This window comes from Mustelus asterias, chromosome 11, assembly GCF_964213995.1.
Source record: "Mustelus asterias chromosome 11, sMusAst1.hap1.1, whole genome shotgun sequence".
Lineage (NCBI taxonomy): Eukaryota > Metazoa > Chordata > Chondrichthyes > Carcharhiniformes > Triakidae > Mustelus > Mustelus asterias.
The window spans coordinates 44618218-44640876 of NC_135811.1; the positions used below are offsets into that span (position 1 = coordinate 44618218).

General features: G+C 43.2%; 1 protein-coding gene across 1 annotated transcript in view; it reads right to left on the reverse strand.

Moving 5' to 3' along the window:
• The window catches only part of LOC144500237 (protein CC2D2B-like), a 190400-nt gene that overhangs the window by 15411 nt on the left and 152330 nt on the right, over positions 1-22659 (reverse strand). Inside the window, exons 29-30 of the mRNA XM_078222914.1 lie at positions 18596-18685; positions 18153-18266 (exon numbers count right to left, since the gene is read on the reverse strand). Coding sequence (XP_078079040.1) covers positions 18153-18266; positions 18596-18685 — 204 coding nt within the window. The remainder of the gene's footprint in view (positions 1-18152; positions 18267-18595; positions 18686-22659) is intronic.

The window sequence follows — 22659 nt, forward strand, 5'->3', positions numbered from 1 at the left end:
AGCTCAGGAAAAGAGGTGGACTGGGCTCCTGTTGGGGCAAACATGGATGACACTGGCAAGAGTGTGGTCTAGTAAAGCTCACTTTGTCCATCAGGCCACATTCCAGACTGGGCAAAGATACCAGCTTTTCCAGTTTGTGAGTGGCAGGAACTTGACATATGGGAAGATGTTAGAAGCTCCACTGGCCCCATGCAATACTAAGTACCTTCTCCCTGACATTGCATGCTTCAGCGAGTTTGGTTCTGGAGTGCACTAGCGGGTGAGATCCTGGCATTATTGCAAAAGAAATTTCAGCCTTAAAAAGTATTTCATAGTGGTAACTTCTCTCTAGAAACAAATTCACAAATGTAAAAAATAACATACAAGTAACAAATTCATAAATAAAACTATTTTGCTCATAAATTAATCTTGCAATAAATGATTGTTATCTAAATTTGGAAATGATACCTTGATCATAACAGAAAATTTGATTATTGAATGTAAGCATTCTTGCTCATTCTTTGACATTCAAATCCATGTTGAAATAGAATAACCATCATCGTATTTGGAATAATTATTTACCAAAATATCCTTAACAAATATTGTGCCCTTCCTGAGCAGGTGATTTCATTGATCCTGCTATAATATCGCCTTAATCTTAAGCAAGCCTTTATTTGTTGCCTTGAAAATCCACAAAAGCACTGAAACATTACAGTAAATAATAAAAATAGTAACTAGAAGTTTCAGCTCCAAGATACATTAGGTTGGAAAAACAAAAAGAGTTTACCCAGATGGAACATTGATATTCCTTTTCAAAGGCCAAAGAGATTTCTGGTTACAATAAGTAATATATCACCCTTCCTCATTCAGTCAACCAACATATGCACATATATCTAGAAAACTGGGAATAGGGTTATGACCCTTCACTAGACCCCCAGGTTTTTAGCAAGATTTGGTTGGGGTCAATGACATTTTGTTTAAAGTAGACAAAGTTTGAGATCCAAAACATTTGCTCAGTGAATAAAACCACAAGATTCCTTGGGGTATGTACAGCCAAAAATAAAGTTAACTAACCAACGTTGGAAATATAAAACCATTTACAATGACTATCTCATACTCTGGCATTCAGGGTTAATATGAGGTACATATGAATTAAAAGGAAAGTTGTGGTCGAACACACCACACTACACATTAATGGAAAATGCCATCAAGACAGAGTCTATGGATTACTTAACAACCCACATCAGTAAACACTACGGATCAATCAATCTTGTTTAATCTCTGTCTCTCTCACAAGGGATTTCAATCTTTACCTTCAAGGATCTTGCCTTGGATTCTCTCCATAAGTTGCTCCAACTCGGATGGCTTCAACGGCAAACCACCTTGCAGGATTTCAATCTTGTCTCCCAAGATTCTATTCCTCTGCATTCCCGAATCTGCACCCAAGCACCTCTTCACAAGTACAGTTCTTTGGCTGTACCAAGCAGAATATTACTGCTCCAAAAGGATGTCGTCAGCCCAAAGGTCCACAGCATGGTGTCACCAACCTCCTGCTGCCTTCTTGGATCTACAGACCTTCTGCAGATCCCCCTTCATTTTAAAGCCTGCTAACTGTAGCCTTTTTTCTGTTTGAAGCCTCTTTTTATACTCCTCTCTTTCTAACTTAACTCGGACCTCTCCCTGTCCCTGCCTGGGTCTCTTTTTTTGGAACTTTCCCTGTCCTCTCACCCTCACCCCTCCCTGTGACACTTGTCTTCAAGTGCTCTTCTCCAGGTCACATATATTTTTGTGCTATTTTCCTTTTAGCACAGTTATACTGGGCCCAAATAACTTAAAAATGTAGAACTGTGCATGTGCAGCCCACTCCTGGACTATGCATGCAAAGAAATTCCAAAGTCTGTCAGCGCTTGGAATTCCTGCTCTCAATTCCAAGGTATTTCATGGTTACCACAGTTATGGTTTTTATAACAGGTTCTGAGCATCAAGCTAACTTACAGCACAGCAGCACCCTTATCATGCTGAGCTGTTAAATCAATCCTGACTGTATATAAATTACTGCAGACTTCAAGTTGTTTTTGTGTCGAACTTTCTGGACTGAATTTTACAGCCTCTTAGGGCAGGATGGTAGACGTGGAGATGGGATGGGGGGAGCTCTAAAATTGGGTGCCATGTAATACCTGCCCATTCCTGGCCAATTCCAATTCCACCAGGTGGGGATGTGCTGGGGGGCTGTCTACCAATTGGGCCAATTGAGGTCCATAAGAAGCCAATTAATGGCCATCACCTGCCACAGCCACTTTCTTCCCACAGCATGGTGAGGGGCCACCAAGTATCCAGCCTGCCCAATTAAATCTGACAGCCAGGCAAGGGGGAATGGGGTGCCTCCTTTTCCAATCGCAGCCTACCCCCCTCCCCAAGCTATTCTTACCTATACATTTACATTCCCCACCAGCCCTGCTCACCTCGACCTCCCACTCCTGTCAGCATGCTTCTCTCTGAAATTGGCTGTAGTTTCAGCAAGAGCCACCACTTGTAGTAATGCTGCTGGGAACAGGGAGCTACTGGCTATTTGACTGGCCAACAGCTTTTAGAAATGGGATGTCCTTTCCGATGGGGGCAGAAGTCTTGCCTCAAATCAATTAACAGCCCAATGGCCATTTAATGACTGAAGCAAGCTGGTCAACCTTTACTGGGAGCAGGGATCTTGCCCTAACATTAAATTCTGCCTTGAGTTTGTTGGTGTCTGCATGATAATATGTTTAAAATTTTGTTGGCAGTCCCCAACCTACCACAAGATTGCAGAAGGAAATATTGTCAGTTACTAACTGCTGCTTAGTGATGTTTCCAAGAAAACAAACATCTGTATCCATGTACTGAAATAGATAAAATAGATCAACTATACCACATTTATTTCACTTCCCCGCCAAAATGATAAGACAGTGAAGAAAATAAGTGAAATAAAAATAAATGAAAAACCTATGATCATAGAAACCTAGATTATAAAAACAGCGAGTTTAAAGAGTCATTTAAATCAAGTTCATTTCAAGAACAAGAGCAAAGCATACCCTTCCAGTATGAGGACCTTGCTGTTTGAGGAATGTAAGCACAGAAAAGTCAAGTACTACAAAGGTTATTTGAAGTTTATCCTTATAGCACTCCAATTCACCAGCCTGGCACCAAAACTCCTATAATTTTGGTGACTCTATTTTAAATGGTAGATAATTCCAGACAGTCCTCACCTGTTGAGTAAAGACACATCTTTCTAAGCTGTGTTTTAATGTGCCTGTTATTAATTTAAATATATTTTCTTTTGTGCATTTGCATGAAATTCTGGTCTGAGTTCACTTTGTTTCTTCCTTTTGATGATTTATACAATTGCATCTCAATGAGGTTATCTATTTAACAATTGCCAATGTAGTTGGAGTATTCTTATCTCATCTGAACATACAAAAGCACAATCATAGTTTTCCTATTTTTATGATCCCTGCAGAGACTGATACTTTTAAAAAATAAATATACATTTCCTAGTGACCAACAGAAAGAATTTCACTACAAACTTTAACATTTTAAGACTTTAGCTAATTAACAGAACCAAAAACCACATGCCACATTTATACATAAAGGTGTACTCTCAGAGAAAGCCTTGTAGTTAAAGTCCCAAATTTCTCTCAGCTATTCAACAGCATATCTCCTCCTTGCCATACCAGGGAAGGTCTTCCAGAGCCCCTTTAAAGGTCTCTTCACTCAATTATCTGAGTTTAACTGAATCAACATCAGTGTCAAGACAACTCTACAACTGTTTGGTCTTTAAATCTCAGCAAGTTCCATCTCTTCAAAAAATAATTATTTCACACTAGTCTTCTGCTTGAGGCTAACAAAAAAAAACTCATTGTTCCACTGGAGCAAGCTGAGAGGGAGTGATTGGAGGCAGCAGTGCTGGTGAGAGATTAATTGAATTGCTTATTTATTTAATTAGTCAGCTAGTGTGTGTTTTTTTTGGCCTTTACTTTTGCAGTAGTATTTTAAGTTTAAAGTGAAAACTGGAAGTGGGCTGCTAAGGAGTCTGGGAAGGGTTTTTATTTTAACTTTAAAAGTCAGTTACCTGGGAGGTTCCCCCTCATTGTTCCACTGGAGCAAGCTGAGAGGGAGTGATTGGAGGCAGCAGTGCTGGTGAGAGGTTAATTGAATTGTTTATTTATTTAATTAGTCAGCTAGTGTGTGTTTTTTTTTGGCCTTTACTTTTGCAGTAGTATTTTAAGTTTAAAGTGAAAACTGGAAGTGGGCTGCTAAGGAGTCTGGGAAGGGTTTTTTAAGTGCGCGAAGTATAAAAGGTAGGCTGCAGTATAGGGCGGGCAGTGGAGTGAGTGGGAAGCAGAGTGTGAGCTATAAGGCTTTGGCTCACAGGGCTTAGGCAGAAAGGGCGAGCAGGGGTGAGTTTAATTCATTTTTGCTGTTTCTACCTGGTACTGGCAAGGTATCTAGAGGGGATGGGTGTGCAGGCAGTGCTATGTTCCTCTTGCACTATGTTTGAGGTGAGGGACGACGACAGTGTCCCTGCTGATTACATCTGTGGGAAGTGCACCCATCTGCAGCTCCTCCAAAACCGTGTTAGGGAACTGGAGCTGGAGTTGGATGAACTTAGGATCATTAGGGACGCAGAGGTGGCCATAGACAGAAGCTTTAGGAATACAGTTACTCCGAGGAATGAAAACAGATGGGTGACGGTGAGAGGGGCTGGGAGGAAGCAGTCCGTGCAGGGATCCCCGGTGGTCGTTCCCCTTAGCAACAAGTATTCCGCTTTGGATACGGTTGAGGGGGATGACATACCAGTGGTGAGCGGCAGTGAGAGGATCTCCAGCACTGTGTCCGTCTCTGTGGCTCGGGAGGGTAAGGGGCAGAGCGGGAGGGCAATAGTTATTGGGGACTCGTTAGTTAGAGGGATAGATAGGAGGTTCTGTGGCAGCAAAAGAGACTCACGGATGGTATGTTGCCTACCGGATGCAAAGGTCCGTGACGTCTCAGACCGTGTTTTCCGGATTCTGAAGGGAGAGGGGAAACAGTCACAAGTTGTGGTACACATTGGTACCAATGACATAGGTAAGAGAAGGGATGGGGATTTAAAGCAGGAATTTCTGGAGCTGGGCTGGAAGCTGAGAGCCAAGACAAAACATGTGGTCATCTCTGGTACGTTGCCGGTGCCACGTGATAGCGAGTTGAGGAACAGGGAGAGAGTGCAGTTAAACATGTGGTTGCAGGGATGGTGTAGGAGGGAGGGTTTCAGATACGTGGATAATTGGAACACATTCTGGGGAAGGTGGGACCTGTACAAACAGGACGGGGTGCACCTGAACCAGAGGGGCACCAATATCCTAGGAGGGAAATTTGTTACGGCTCTTCAGGGGGGTTTAAACTAATTTGTCAGGGGAGTGGGAAAAGGAGTTGTAGTCCGGAAGTCAGTGAGGGTGGTGAGGTATTGGGGAAGGTATCAGGGTCAAGGGTGGGTACCGGTAGACAGGAAGGTGGGTTGAAGTGTGTCTACTTCAATGCAAGGAGCATCCGGAACAAGGTAGATGAACTTGGGGCGTGGATTGGTACTTGGGACTACGATGCTGTGGCCATTACGGAGACGTGGGTAGAACAAGGACAGGAATGGTTGTTGGACATTCCGGGGTATAGATGTTTCACTAAGTGTAGGGAAGCTGGTAAAAGAGGTGGAGGAGTGGCATTGTTAATCAAGGATAGTTTAACGGCTGCGGAAAGGCACTTCGAGGGGGATCTGCACACTGAGGTAATATGGGCTGAGGTTAGAAATAGGAAAGGAGCGGTCACGTTGTTAGGAGTTTACTATAGGCCCCCAAATAGTAATAGAGATGTGGAGGAAGAAATTGCTAAGCAGATTATGGATATATGTGGGGGCCACAGGGTAGTTGTCATGGGGGACTTTAACTTTCCAAATATTGATTGGAACCTTTGTAAGTCAAATAGTTCAGATGGGGCAGTTTTTGTGCAGTGTGTGCAGGAGGGTTTCCTGACACAATATGTGGATAGGCCGACAAGAGGTGAGGCCACATTGGATTTGGTACTGGGAAATGAACCAGGCCAAGTGTTAGATTTGGTTGTGGGAGAGCACTTTGGAGATAGTGACCACAATTCGGTGTCTTTTGTTATTGCAATGGAGAGCGATAGGGCCGTACGGCAGGGCAAGGTTTACAATTGGGGGAGAGGTAATTATGATGCGATTAGGCAAGAATTAGGGGGCATAAGTTGGGAACAGAAACTGTCAGAGAAAGGAACTAATGAAAAGTGGAACTTTCTCAAGGAACAAATACTGGATGTCCTTGATAGGTATGTCCCCGTCAGGCAGGGAGGAAATGGCCGAGTGAGGGAACCATGGTTCACGAAAGAGGTGGAATGTCTTGTGAAAAGGAAGAGGGAAGCTTATGTAGGGATGAGGAAACAAGGTTCAGATGGCTCGATTGAGGGTTACAAGTTAGCAAGGAATGAACTGAAAAAGGGGCTTAGGAGAGCTAGGAAGGGACACGAGAAGTCCTTGGCGGGTCGGATCAAGGAAAACCCCAAGGCTTTTTACTCTTATGTGAGGAATAAAAGAATGACCAGGGTGAGGTTAGGGCCGGTCAAGGACAGTAGTGGGAACTTGTGTATGGAGTCAGTAGAGATAGGCAGGGTGATGAATGAATACTTTTCTTCAGTGTTCACCAAGGAGAGGGGCCATGTTTTTGAGGAAGAGAAGGTGTTACAGGCTAATAGGCTGGAGGAAATAGATGTTCGGAGGGAGGATGTCCTGGCAGTTTTGAATAAACTGAAGGTCGATAAGTCCCCTGGGCCTGATGAAATGTATCCTAGGATTCTTTGGGAGGCAAGGGATGAGATTGCAGAGCCTTTGGCTTTGATCTTTGGGTCCTCGCTGTCCACGGGGATGGTGCCAGAGGACTGGAGAATGGCGAATGTTGTTCCTCTGTTTAAGAAAGGGAATAGAAATGACCCTGGTAATTATAGACCGGTTAGTCTTACTTCGGTGGTCGGTAAATTGATGGAAAAGGTCCTTAGAGATGGGATTTACGATCATTTAGAAAGATGCGGATTAATCCGGGATAGTCAGCACGGATTCGTGAAGGGCAAGTCGTGCCTCACAAATTTGATAGAATTTTTTGAGGAGGTAACTAAGTGTGTTGATGAAGGTAGGGCAGTTGATGTCATATACATGGATTTTAGTAAGGTGTTTGATAAGGTCCCCCATGGTCGGCTTATGATGAAACTGAGGAGGTGTGGGATAGAGGGAAAGTTGGCCGATTGGATAGGTAACTGGCTGTCTGATCATAGACAGAGGGTGGTGGTCGATGGAAATTTTTCGGATTGGAGGCAGGTTGCCAGCGGGGTGCCGCAGGGATCAGTGCTTGGTCCTCTGCTCTTTGTGATTTTTATTAATGACTTAGAGGAGGGGGCTGAAGGGTGGATCAGTAAATTTGCTGATGACACCAAGATTGGTGGAGTAGTGGATGAGGTGGAGGGCTGTTGTAGGCTGCAAAGAGACATAGATAGGATGCAAAGCTGGGCTGAAAAATGGCAAATGGAGTTTAACCCTGATAAATGTGAGGTGATTCATTTTGGTAGGACTAATTTAAATGTGGATTACAGGGTCAAAGGTAGAGTTCTGAAGACTGTGGAGGAACAGAGAGATCTTGGGGTTCATATCCACAGATCTCTAAAGGTTGCCACTCAAGTGGATAGAGCTGTGAAAAAGGCCTATAGTGTGTTAGCTTTTATTAACAGGGGGTTGGAGTTTAAGAGCCGTGGGGTTATGCTGCAACTGTACAGGACCTTGGTGAGACCACATTTGGAATATTGTGTGCAGTTCTGGTCACCTCACTATAAGAAGGATGTGGAAGTGCTGGAAAGAGTGCAGAGGAGATTTACCAGGATGCTGCCTGGTTTGGAGGGTAGGTCTTATGAGGAAAGGTTGAGAGAGCTAGGGCTGTTCTCTCTGGAGCGGAGGAGGCTGAGGGGAGACTTAATAGAGGTTTATAAAATGATGAAGGGGATAGATAGAGTGAACGTTCAAAGACTATTTCCTCGGGTGGATGGAGCTATTACAAGGGGGCATAACTATAGGGTTCGTGGTGGGAGATACAGGAAGGATATCAGAGGTAGGTTCTTTACGCAGAGAGTGGTTGGGGTGTGGAATGGACTGCCTGCAGTGATAGTGGAGTCAGACACTTTAGGAACATTTAAGCGGTTATTGGATAGGCACATGGAGCACACCAGGATGATAGGGAGTGGGATAGCTTGATCTTGGTTTCAGATAAAGCTCGGCACAACATCGTGGGCCGAAGGGCCTGTTCTGTGCTGTACTGTTCTATGTTCTTACAGCAGCTGTTGTTTTCAGTCTTGTTCTGTTTGACTGAGAATGAGTGTCTATCCAGTAAGACCACCTGTTGTTCTTTCATGAAGAGGTGTGAAAATTGACACTTGAGTTTCTATGAGTCTCAGTTCTGTCACCATGGCAACCAAATTATATGGACTGTTTCCAGGTGCATTTCAGCATGATTACCAATGCCCATTCCAGGACATTCTGTTTTACCTTAAATTAAAAAGGACAGTTTAAAACATAACTGTCTTATAATATCTCACATTCATTACACCATCAAAATTTATCTGCACATTGGAACGGATTCACATTACCAAGGTATTTCTTTTTAAATAAAATTTTAAAGTCTTGTAGCTAGCAAAACAGTTTGTCATTAAAAATTCAGCTGTTAAACAATGTCTGCTTTGTTAAAAAATATTCAGAAGTCAATTCCTGCAGTCTTATCAGTTGGGCAAAGTTGGCAGTGGAAGTCAGCAAAGTCCAAACAAATAAGAGTCAAGCCAATGCAGAATAGAACAGCCTGATTCCAGGTTGGTATAATTGATTGAAATCACAAAGGCAAGCATAAAGACCCTTCAATGCTGAAGTTGTAAGATTAACAGAAATTCCAAGGTCAGTAGACCAAAGTGCACTTCAAAATTGCTGCAAGTCTAAATCATTCTTTTTTTAAAAAGTTTGCCGTAACCATTTAAGCTACTGCAGTGGCAGAACTTTCAGCATTCTCCAATCTGTAAGAGGTCCTTAATTGCAGTTTGAGCACTCAAGCAAGATTTAGTGGCTTGATGTTTCTGTTCTGAACCATCAATTTTAGCAATGTAAAACAGGCAGTTCAGAGAAAAAAAAGCATAGAAATCCTATCCCATTGGGAACCTACTTCCTTTGTACTCCATGGTTCGATAAGCTTAGAAATCAATGCAGTCATATCCATCATTGGCACAAAACAGGTGTCTGTCGATACATCCATGATGGCAGGCAGCAAACTCACCCTCATTACGAACCCTGAGTGCACCATCCACCATATTGTTTTTAAAGTTTATTTATTGTCACGAATAGGCTTGCGTTAACACTGCAATGAAGTTACTGTGAAAATCCCCTAGTCGCCCCACTCTGGCGCCTGTTCAGGTACACTGAGGGAGAATTTAGCACGGCCAAAGCACCTAACCAGCATGCCTTTCGGACTGTGGGAGGAAACCAGAGCACCCAGAGGAAACTTAGGCAGACACAGGCAGAACGTGCAGACTCCGCACAGACGGTGACCCAAGCCTGGAATTGAACCCGGGTCCCTGGCACCAAGAGGCACTGTGCCGTGTGGTGAAGGAAACAAACTATAGCTTGTTTATGAAGCAAGCGTTAAGCCCTTTGTGTATGCTTTGTATAAAATGGAGTTGCTCTGAATGCAGCCAACAATGAGACAACCAGGTTGACATGCATCCTAACCACTAATTGTGAAAGGAACTGTTGCAAGCTGCTACCAGAAAGATACATTTGTAAAAACTACTTACTTGAATGTGAAGCCAGGTGTTATTTCTCTTACACCACATTAAAATCACAGACCACTGCCTGCTACTATATATGATCCCTTCCACTCTTGGTTAACATCATGGTCGGAATTTTACTGCCCCACCCGCCATGGCAATCGAAGGAGGCGAGGGGCAGACGAACGAAGCAGTAAGATCCCACCCCATGACTCCAATCCCCCCTCCGCACATTGTCTTGGTCCACCCCAATTTTCCAATTGCCCCTTTCCTGAAGTCTCAATTCACCCTTATCTCAACTGCCTGCCTTCCAGATTAGCCAATTATGGTCATCTAATCGGCCCTTCCCCAGTTTACTCATTCTCTGATGACATCCCCTGAGATCACATCCCTTGCTCTTTAACAACTAACAGGCTGCTGCTAACAATGCTGTGGTCAAAATTTGAACCTCTTTGCCAGGAACCTTCCTGGGAATGTCCAGGAGGTGACCAATGTTTACTGATAGCAATTAAATAAGATCTGAGCCCCAATGTCAGGTGTACCTTGGGCCTATCCATTCAGCCACTGGGATTGTACCCTTGAGCCAGTTTAAGCTATAATGGCCAGAATTCTCTGGCCATTCATGCCCTGCTGCTGCTTCCAGAGAGGATGGAGAATCGGCCAAATCTCTGCTCACTGCAGTGGCTCAGGAGAATCCTACTGGCATGAATGGCTAGGGAGTTCTGCCCAATGAGTTTCAAGGCAATTTCTAGCGACTTTTAACAAGCTATAACTCTATAGATAGGGCTGACGAGCTGGGATGCAAAATTGAGATGAAAAAGTGACACTTTTGGTAACAGCCTGACATAAAAATACTCATGAAATCATAACTTACAGATAATTTCCCAGACATCACCTTCACCGTCCCTTGGTATGTCCTGTCCCACTGGCAGGACAGATCCAGCAGAGGTGGTGGCACAATGGTGTGCTTCAGGAGGGAGTTGCCCTGAGAGCCTTCAACATTGACTCTGGAACCCATGATATCAGGTCAAAATGGGCACAGAAACCTCCTGCTGATTACCATGTACCACCAGCACCCCCTCCACCCTCCAGCTGATGGATCCATACTCCTCCATGTTGAACAGCACTTGAACAAAGTACTGAGGGTAGCAGGGGCACAGAATGCACTATGGGTGATGGACTTCAATATCTATCGCCAAGAGTGTCTCAGCAGCACCTCACAAACCGAGTTGGCCGAGTCCTATAAGACATAGATGCTAGACCGGGTCTGCGGCAGGTGGTGAAGGAGCCAACAATAGGGAAAAACATACCTTGTATCATCCTTTCCAACCTGCCTGTTGCAGATGCATGTGTCCAAGACAGTATCGGTAGCAGTGAACATCGCACAGTCCTTGTGGAGACAAAGTCTTGTCTTCACATTGCGGATTCCCTCATCATGTTGTGTGGCACTACCGTTGTGCTAAATGGGACACATTTTGTAAAGACTTGATATTTCAAAACTAGACAACAATGAGGTGCTGTGGGCCATCAGCAGCAGCAGAATTGTACTCAGCCACAGTCTGTAACATCATGGCTCGGCATATCTCCCACTTTACCATTACCACCAAGCCAAGGCTGAACCCTGATTCAATGAAGATTGCCAAAAGACATGCCAGGAGCAACACTAGGCATACCTAAAAAATAGGTATCAACCTTATGAAGCTACAACACAGGACTAGCTGCATGCCAAACAGTTTAAGCAGCATTTAATAGGCAGAGCTAAGCATTTCCACAACCATCAATCAGATCTAAGCTCTCAGTCCTGCCACATTCTGTTGTGAATAGCAGTAGACAATTAAACAACTCACTGGAAGAAGGTTCCACAAATATTCCCATCCACAATGATGGAGCCCAGTACATCAGTGCAAAATATAAGGCTGAAGTGTTTGCAACAATCTTCAGTCAGAAGTGTTGAGTGGATGATCCATCTCAGCCTCATCATGAGGTCCCCAGCATCACAGATGCCAGTCTTCAGGCAATTTGATTCCCTTAACGTGATATCAAGAAATGGCTGAAGGCACTGGACACTGCAAAAGCCATGGGCCTTGACAATATTCTGGCAATAGCACTGAATACTTGTGTTCCAGAAACAAAAACAGAAAATGCTGGAAAAACTCAAGCAGGTCTGACAGCATCTGTGGAGAGAGAATAAAGCCAATGTTTCAAGTCTGAATGACCCTTCATTAGAGCTGCTGAGTTTTTGCAGCATTTTTTGTTTCAGATTCCAGCATCCGCAGTATTTTGCCTTTAACTTGCGTTCCAGAACTTGCCACACCCTACCCAAGATGTTGCAGTACAGTTGCAACACTGGCGTCTACCTGGCAATGTGGAAAATTGTCTAGGCATGTCTTGTACGCAAAAGGCAGGACAAATCCAATCTGGCCAATTACTGCCCCATCAGTCTACTCTTGATCATCAGTAACGTGATGGAAGGGATCATCAACAGTGCTATTAAGTGGCACTTGGTAAGCAATATCCTGCTCATTGACATTCAGTTTAGGTTCTGAGGGTCATTCAGCTCCTGACCTCATTACAACCTTGTTTAAACATGGATCAAAGAGTTGAATTCCAGATGTGAGATGAGGATAACTGCTCACATCAAGGCAGCATTTGACTGAGTATGGTATTAAGCGACCCTAGCAAAACTGGAGTCAGTGGGAATTGTGGGTGGAACTTTCCGCTGGTTGGAGTCATATCTGCCATAAAGGAAGATGGTTGCAATGGTTGGTGATCAATTATCTCAGCTCCAGGACATCAGTGCAGGAGCTCCCCAGGGTAGTGTGCTAGGCCCAACCAGCTTAAGTTGCTTCACCAGTGACCTTCATTCCAACTTAAGGTCAGAAGCGGGTATGTTCGCAGATGACTACGCAATGTTCAGCACCATTCACAACTCCTCAGATACTGAAACAATCCATGTCCAAATGCAGCAAGACCAGACAACATCCGGGCTTAAGCTGACAAGTAGCAAGTAACAATTGTACCACATAAGTGCCAGGCAATGACCTTCTGCAACAAGAGAGGATCTAACCATCGCCTAGAAATTCATCTTTCTCAGGAGGTCTATCTTCTTTCTTCTATATGTCCAAAGATGTGCAGGTTAGGTTGATTGGCCAGGTTAAAAATTGCCCCTTAGAGTCCTGGGATGCGTAGGTTAGAGGGATTAGCGGGTAAAATATGTGGGGGTAGGGCCTGGGTGGGATTGTGGTCGGTGCAGACTCGATGGGCCGAATGGCCTCCTTCTGCACTGTAGGGTTTCTATGATTCTATGATTCTATATTGGGTCAATGATGTTGGGTGCCTTTTCAATATGGCGCCCGGAGGACTATGGTCTGAACTATCACAGAATACAACACAAAGCACTTAGTTACATAATTAATGAGGTCAGTGTCGGAGGATATGGTGTCGATCCTTGCCAAACTCCGCAGAACGTATCTCCACATTCCCACCCCCACCACGGTACCTTAACCCCAGATAGGGGAATCATTTACAGCAATCATCAGCCAGAAGTGCTGAGTGGATGATCCATTTCCACCTCAGATGCCAGTCTTCAGCCAATTCTATTCATTGCATGTGATATTAAGGTACAGTTGAAGCCATGGAATACTGAAAAATTGCCAGGTATATCCTGTCTTGTATGTCTACACCTGCATCAGTCTACTCTCGATCATTAGTAAAGTGGTGGAAGGAGTCATGAACAATGGCATCAAGCCGAACTTCCTTAGCGACAACTTGCTCACTGATGCTCAGTTTAGATTTTGCCAGGGTCATTGAATTCCTGCTCTCATTAACATCTTAATTCAAACTTGGATGGAAGAGCTGAACCACAGGGCTGAGGTGAGGGTGACTGCCCTTGACATCAAGGCAGCAATTTACTGAGTGTAGCATCAAGAAGGCCTAGCCAAACTGGAGTCAATGGGAATCAGGAGGAAATTTCTACTGGTTGCAATTATACCAAGCACAAAGGAAGATGTTGGAGGTCATCCCAGTTCTAGGACATCATGGGAGGTCTTCCTCAGGATAGGGTCCCGACCGTCTTCAGCTGCTTCATCAATAGCGTTCCTTCTATCATAAAGTCAAAAGTGAGAATGTTTGCCAATGAATGCACAATGTTTAGTACCAACTCTTCAGATGCAGAAGCATGTTCAAATGCACAAGACCTGGGTAATATCCTGCGGTTCAAGAAGGCAGCTCACCAGCATGTTCTCAAGGGCAATTAGAGATGAGCAATAAATGCTGGCTAGTCAGCGACACACACATCCCACAATTGAATTTTTAAAAAATCAGTAGCCTTTCTTCAGTGCAGCTGCAAGGAGAGAGCACTGCACCAGAGCACAAGGAAACAGATCAAAAAACTCCACTGCAGTCAACAAGTGGGTCACATGGATGCATTCCATGCTTGTTAATGTTAAGTCCTATAATATTATTCAAATAAACCCTGATTGCATTGTCCCTTATGCAGAGGTTATTTTAATATGTTCTTGATAGTGAATTTCTTTTGGGAGATAAATATTAACTTTAATATTTATATTCAGGGCAGGATGCGTCAAGTATCAATAACTGATCAGGGTAAGAGTGTTGACAGAATGGTGACATGAGACTCACATTCCAGAACAGAAAAGACTTGGACACATGTCATGCACACAGCACTGAGGCCAGAACTTGAAGTTGTACAAGACATTGGTAAGCTCACACTTGGAATACTGTGTACAGTCTGATCACCCTATTATAGAAAGGATATTATTAAACTAGAAAGAGTACAGAAAAGATTTACTAGGATGCTATGGGAACTTGATAGTTTGAGTTATAAGGAGAGGCTGGATAGACTGAGACTATTTTCCCTGGAGCGCAGGAGGCTTTGGGGTGATCTTATAGAAGTCTATAAAATAATGAGGAGCATAGATAAGGTAGATAATCAACATCTTTTCTGAATGGTAGGGGAGTCTATAACTAGAGGGCATAGGTTTAAGATGAGAGGGGAGAGATACGAAAGGGTCCAGAGCGGCAATTTTCTCACACAGAGGGTGGTGAGTGTCTGGAACAAGTTGCCAGAGGTAGTAGTAGAGGCAGGTACAATTTTGTCCTTTAAAAAGCATTTAGACAGTTACATGGGTAAGATTGGCATAGAGGGATATGGGCCAAACACGGGCGATTGGGACTAGCTTAATAGTAAAAACCAGGCAGCATGGACAAGTTGGGCCAAAGGGCTGTTTCCATGCTGTAAACCTCTCTGACTTCACAGGGACCCTTAATCATCTCCATGCTCACCTTAGCCTGTCCCCTCCCATTATCTGTGCCACCTTTCCTGTCTCCTTCCGTGACCCACCAGATCATACCTTCACCTTTGGGACTCAGACCCTGAACTGCCACCCTACATATTCCACTTGCCTCTCTGGCTATGACTGTTCCTTCCTACCACTGTTTGTTCCCAAGGACTCCACCATCAGCTCTATTGATCCCACCCTCTCAACTTGCCAGAAAACCCCCCCGACCTTTCCCAGACACCATTCCTCACCTTACGCTGACATACACCCCCCCACCAAAACCTTCTCCAGATATCTCCCCATCACCTTTCCCCAAAAGCATCCCTCCCCTGTCCTGTAATAGATGCACCCCAATTGCAGTGCTCTTAAAAGTAGGTGAAAGCAGCATCTACATTTCTCGAGGTCATTGATGAAGTGCAGCTAACCAGGTTAGTACCTGTCATGTTTTGTCATGAAACAGACCATTGTAATAATCTGCTGACAAGGTTGTTAATCTGGAGCGGGAGCAAGATTCCAGCAAGTTGGGACTTTAATGAGCATTCATGAAGTGCAAATGAATGAAAATGTGATTCCCACCATAGATTAGAGGGAATGTTGAACCGTCTTTAACATGCTATCAAAGTCAGCATGACAAAATTCCAAACAAATTTGCCAATGGGGGAAAACTGACATTTGTCATTGCTCCAAATGAACGTCATGATTCCTGTCACTAGCGGGAACAGAAAATTCCGCTCACAATCAAAATTTGACAAAAGGAAGAAAAGTTTTGTAGATAGAAAGTGCACAGATTTCTGATATATTACCCAATGAACTCTTGTAACAAATGCATATACAGTATATCTGAGAATATAATCTCTCATGTTACTCTCTTTGACACTTTCTTCACTCTCTTCTGTTTCTTTCTGCTTAAATCTTCTTTTTGCTTCTTTGTGTTCTGCCATTCATCCCCACTCCTACCTTCTCTCTCCAAGGAGGGTGATGAGAGATCCGAAACCTCCTCATTTCCAATCAGTTTTTCACCTCCCTGCACCCTTATAGCTGCTCTTTCTTCAATATAGTTTATTTTTCAACTTGTTTATTTCAAAAGAAATTGAATCAAATTAGATGCTGGATTTTATGCTCCCCCACGGGCAGGTTTGAAGGGGGGGGGGGGCACCATAAAATCAAGTGACTGTCTTCCCACTGCCTACTTGCTCACTGTTGACCTGTCTGATATTTGATGGTGGCAGGAATGGCATTGGGTAGCCCACCTGCCCTTCAATGGCCAATCAGTGGGGGCGATTCTCCTATCGCGTTGCGCTAATTTATCAGTGCAGCGGACCAGGAGATTTCAGCGGGGCTGGATTAGTGCAATCCACTCTGGGGTCCGGCCCCAAACACCTCTCCCAGTGCCAGATTTCTGGCGTCATCAGCTCCATGCTGGAAATGGGCGCGGAGCTGCATTAGGCATGCAGGGGAGGGGATTTAAATCTAATTTAAATATGATTAGCGGGCCCAGGACTGAAGTCTCCGAGCGCGTGAGCCTCCTCCACCACCCCTCCCCCCCACCCCCCACCCCTCCCCCCACTAGGAGTATTTCACTCCAGTGAGGTTTACGTAGCTACTCACCTTTGGGCAGTTGGCGGCCCACCCTGTTGGAGTGAAAAAGAGACTATCGCAGCCCCAGAGGGTCGGGCGGTGGGGGAAAATGCCCAGGGAGTAGCTGGGCACTGCCCATTGAGTATTGGACAGTGCCAAGCAGGTGGGGCAATCAGTGGGGGTGGGGGTCCTGTTGCTACTCTGCAGGCAGGATCGGTGGAAGAAAGAGGGAGACCGGTGATCGGGATGGGCGGCGGGGTGTGGGACTGCGGGGGGAATCGGCACATCTAGGGGTTGGAGCTGCGGGGGGGGGGGATGGCACTGCATGGGGGGGAGATCGAGACTGTGGGGGCGGGTTGGCACTGTCGTGGGGGGGGGGGGCGGGGGGGGGGGGGGCGCATCGGTAAGGGGAGGGGATTGTGGCTGGGCCCGGACATGGACAGGGGGGCCAGTGATCAGGCTGTGGGGGGGGGGTCGCACGGCTGGTGACCCGGGGTCACAGGGCTGGCCAGTGACTCGGGGGTCATGGGGCTGGCCAGTGATCGAGCTGGGCAGCGATTGGGAGGCCAGCAGACAGAGGTCACTGCGCATGCGCCAATCTCGGCACTGACAGATCGGCGCATGCACAGTGGCCACTCAGCACTATGCTGCCGGACTCATCAGTGAGAAAATAAGCTCACTGGTTTTCTGTGTGATTTACACTAGTGCGCTCTGCAGTGTATAGAGTGTGGTCGATTCATTTTGAAACTCCCACTGAAAAAAGCAGCGTGATTTACTTCAGTTTTTACACAAATTCGGCACTTAGAATTTATTTGGGAGAATCACCCCCAGTATTTCAGCCAGGACTGGTGGAGGTCCGTGCCATGCAGGAAGCCCAGTGGCTTTAGCTGTGTGCTGTGGCGTCAAGTCAAGGCTGGGGGGTCTCACTTGGGAGCTCCCTGGGTATATCAGAGGCATCCTTCCTATGTCTTTTCCCCACATTGGCCCTTTCACTGGTCCCTTAACCTAGACCCCTCATCACCCTTGCCAATATCCCTGACCTCAGATTTACCTATACTCCTCAGCATTGGTGACTGCCTGTAACAGCCGTGGCACCATTCTCGGTGGCACTGCTGGGACTACAGAGTTCCTGGCCAATTAGATTGGCCAGCAGCTGTCTAAAGCAGGGCTTCCTCTTGAGACATGTGCTTCCAGAATTAAATTACTGCATGGAAGCCATTGGGATTGTGGATGGGCTCTCCCCAACATTTTACTTGAGGGGGTTGGAGACCACAGCACTCTATAAATTTCAGCCCAGAATGTGAAAATAAACTTTATTGCTGAATTTCTTTCTATTTGTCTTTGGTCTCACTTTTTTCCATCTTTCATGTCTAGAACGGACACATGAATTGGAAATTGGTTAGCAAAATAAATATTTATAATTACCACACTTACTTCAAGAATTGAGGTTCCTAAGATTATGAAAGCATTCACCTTCATGTACAAGAAATAATTACAAAGAAGGATTGCATGGTCCTCTTTACCTCCAAGTATCAGATTAAGAAATTGCTGAAGAAAAACAAAAGAATTGAAGCTTTAATTGGCAATCTTGAACTAAACATGCTGATAGCAAATACTAATGTACAAGTTGGTAACATTTAAAAATCCCACACTTTAGGATATTGATAGATTGTACCAGAGTATTGGACCAGAAGAACAATCGGCCATGAACAAATAAATATATAGTGCAGCCTGTATATAGGTTTATATGTAAAAACCTCATTGGTTTCATACCATACTACTCATATGTTAAATATTAAGTTACAGTTATGAGAAGTATTAAATAATATAATCAACATGTTTTTCCTCTTAAAATATGTAATATTTATTCTACTTGCCTGTGATGTCAGCCAAACATTGCAGGAATCTGAGAAACCTAGGCTATCTGGAAGGTATGGAATCAAGGACACAAATCTAGCTATAAGATTCTGAAATGGGAAAAAGTACACATTATATATGTGTTGACATTATTACAAATAATACAAAGATTAATACTTTTTTATAAGCACTAATGTAACTATTCATTTATTTTGATAGCTGCCAAATAGTTTTCATTGTATTATTAATTTAAGAGTTAATAAATAGATCAAGTAAATTTTGTCAGATGTAAGACAGCAATCGTGGTAATTAGCTTGATAAACTCAGAATATTTCACAAAAACATATGAGCTGAGGAGAGTTCTAAATGGGTAGTGAGGGAAGAATGAGATGAGTGGCAGGATGGAGAGTGGAGAAAATCAGGCCAGAAGTAGTTCTGGTGCTTTGGAATATCCAATTTCAACATGGCTATCCAAGAATAATTTTACTTCTGCATTTTCCGTCACCAATGCACAACAAGTAGATGTGGTGCACATTGCATAATAACATCAATTCAATTTCAAAGATGGAATTTGGAGGAATTAGGAGTCTGTGCAAAGATACGACAAACTTTAAACATGGAGTCAGGACAGTCAAATGCTTCACCCGGTTTAACGACACATCACTGAATGTATTGTTGCTGCACTGCAAAGTCAAAAGCAACTAATCTCCCTCGTAATGAAAGGAAAAAAAAACATTCTGCTGTTACCATGAAGTTGTGATTGGAGGTGACTAATGAGATTAGCAGCAGAAGTACTGTGGCAGATTCCTTAGTCCTGTGTAGGCTGTGCTTTAATTACCTACGAAGTGGAGATGCCAGCATTGGACTGGGGTAAACACAGTAAGAAGTTTAACAGCACCAGGTTAAAGTCCAACAGGTTTATTTGGTAGCAAAAGCCACAAGCTTTCGGAGCCTTAAGCTCACCTGAAGAAGGAGCTTAAAGCTCCAAAAGCTTGTGGCTTTTGCTACCAAATAAACCTGTTGGACTTTAACCTGGTGTTGTTAAACTTCTTACTGTCTTTAATTACCTACCCAGATCAGGAGAGTACAGATGCAGATTCATCAAAATGCTAGAATGTAAAGCAGTCCTTCTCATTGCCATGCCGTGTACAAGTCAAGCATAATCTCCCTACTTTTGTAATTAATTCCTTTCACAATAAACAATAACTTTCTATTAACTTTCCTGATTACTTGCTGTACCTGCATACTAATCTTTTGTGATTCATATACTAGGTCACCGAGATCCTTCTGAATCCCAGAGCTTTGCAATCTCTCAACATTGAGATAATTTGCTTCTGTTTTATTCTTCCTATCAAAATGGACAATTTTATATTTGCCCACATTATACTCCAAGCCAGATTTTGCCCACTCACTTAACCTATGTCACTTTGTAGCCTCCTTATGTCCTCTTTGCAACTTACTTTCCTACCTATCTTTGTGTCATCAGCATATTTAGAAACCAGACCATTTGTTCCTTAATCCAAGTCCATTATATAAGTGTGAACAGTGGAGGCCCCAGCTCTGATTCCTGTGACATACCACTCATTACATCCAGTCAACCAGAAAAAGATCCATTTATGGCTGCTGCCTTCTCAGTCCTGTTAGTTAGGCAATCTTCTATTCATACCAAAATGTTACTCTCTACACCATGAGCTTTTATTTTCCACAATAACCTTTAATATGGCATCTCATCAAATGCCTTTATTCACAGCAGATGTGACTCCTTCAAGAAACTCCAATAAATTGGTTAAACATGATTTCTTTTTCACAAAACCATATTGCATATTGACTCTGTCTGATCGCCTTAAACTTTTCAAATTGCCCTTCCATAACGTCTTCAAAAATAACTTCTAACATTTTCCCTATGGAAGATGTTACCTAACTGGCTGGTAGTTTCATGCTTTCTGTCTTCCTCCCTTTTTGAATAAAGGATTTACATTTGCTATTTTCTAATCTAATGGAACTTTCCCCGAATTTAAGGAATTTTGGAAAATTGAAACCAATGTATCAACAATCTCACTAACCACTTCTTTCGAGACCCTAAGAGGAAGTCTGTTAGAACAAGGGATTTCTCAACCCACAGCTCCAAGAACTTACTCAATGTTACTTTGCAGGTATTTATTATTTTCCTGAATTCCTCCCTCCCTTCTATTTCCTGATTTACAGCTATTTATGGGATATTACTTGTATCCTCTATAGTGAAGGCCGATGCAAAATATCTGTTCAATCATCCTTACTTGTCATTAGTTAATCCCCCGCACCCACTTTCTATAGGATGAACACTCACTTTAACTATTTGCTTATTTAAACAACTATAGAAACTCTTACTATCCATGTTTATATTTTGGCTTTGTTTCCTTACTAATCTCTTTATTACTCTTTGTCGTCTTTATATTGTGTCTAATCTTCTAATTTGCCATTTATCATTGAGCAATTATATGCTTTTTCTTTAAGTTTGAAACTGTCTCTACTGTCTTAACCATGGATGATGGATCCTCCCCTTGGAAGTTTTCTTTCTCATTTGAATGTATCTATTTTGTGCATCCTGAATTATCCACTGCATCTCTATAGACCTATGCTTAACTTCATTTGCCAGTTCAATTTAGTTAGCTCTGCTTTCATGCTCTCAAAGTTGCCCTTACTTACTGAATATACATATGTCTGGCTAAAGTTTAGCAACACAAAGCACTGGTAAAGTTCCTGCTGCTTGTCAAATTTTGACAAACTTGGAGGATTGCGTAGTATTATCTGAGTCAACTAGGTAGAATAACAGGCTCTAATGATAGATGTATCCACATATATCCCATCAGCCAAGCAGGCTGACTAATCAAACATTCATTGTGCTCTAGAACACTGCAATTAATCTCGCAAGTATTTAATTATATGCCTTAATACTAACCACACAACTGGAGAATGTAAATTCAATAGTTGAAACATGTGATGAGGATGCTCAGTACAGCACACACTCCTGCTGAGTTAACACGTTATTACAATTACTCTTTTATGAGACTTTTTTCTGCCTGGGTTGATGCCTTGTAACTACAGAGTTGGAATAAATACATCTTTTTATTAAGAGATCCCATCTCACTGAGGAGGCTACAGGCCAATCCACATCCAACAACTTGCTCTGAAAACTCTGCTTACATTTTGACAACTGTAATAAATTCCAGCACAGCAGCTGAGGCAGTCCACAACATTTTACAACAAACACCATTCTGAAAAGAGAAGCCATAACATTGCAAAAATAAATCAATATGCCCTATTTCCAATGTTAATACATCCTTTAAAAAATTCAAAATCCAGGATCCAGATCTGCACCTTTGCCAAAAACTTATTCATTCTTCCTTGTGTCATATGCTATTCATGTACAAAATTTTGTTGAAATCTGTCTTTTACTTTTAAAGTTTTTTTTATAGGGACAAACAGGCTCAAAAACATTACTTCTGCCCATCTTCAATGACAGAGGTCATAAATCTGAAATTAAAAGCTATATTAGTAATGGTGACCGTGAAGCTTCTGGATTGTTCTAAAGACCCACTTGGTTTATTAATGTCCAATGGGAAAGGAACTCTGCCATCCTTACTTAGTTTGGCCTATATGTGACTTTAGACCCATAGCAATGGAATCAATTCTTAACTCTCCTCTGAAATGTTCCAACAATGCACTCGGTTGTATTCAGCTATATATTCTGAAGGCTATACAGCGATTGGAAATAAATGCTGACAATACCTGTATCTTGCATGTGAATGAAAAAAACCAACGCACAAAGTAACTTCACCTACAGCAGATCTCATAACAATGACAAGTCTGATGGTGATTAGGGTCCAGATCAACATTTCTGAACACTATGAAAATAATAGGAAGAGGCTTAGTTTCCTCGATCTGTTGGAGGAGCAGAATTTTAGGAGGTTATGCATTAAACAACAGGTAATCATCAACCTCTGCAGCTTCCGAGGGAAACACCGTTTGCCAGCTGAACCTGGAGGCATGTCACCATGCAAGTTTCTATGCAAGTAACCACTTATCTGAATTGTTTTGCTTTCTT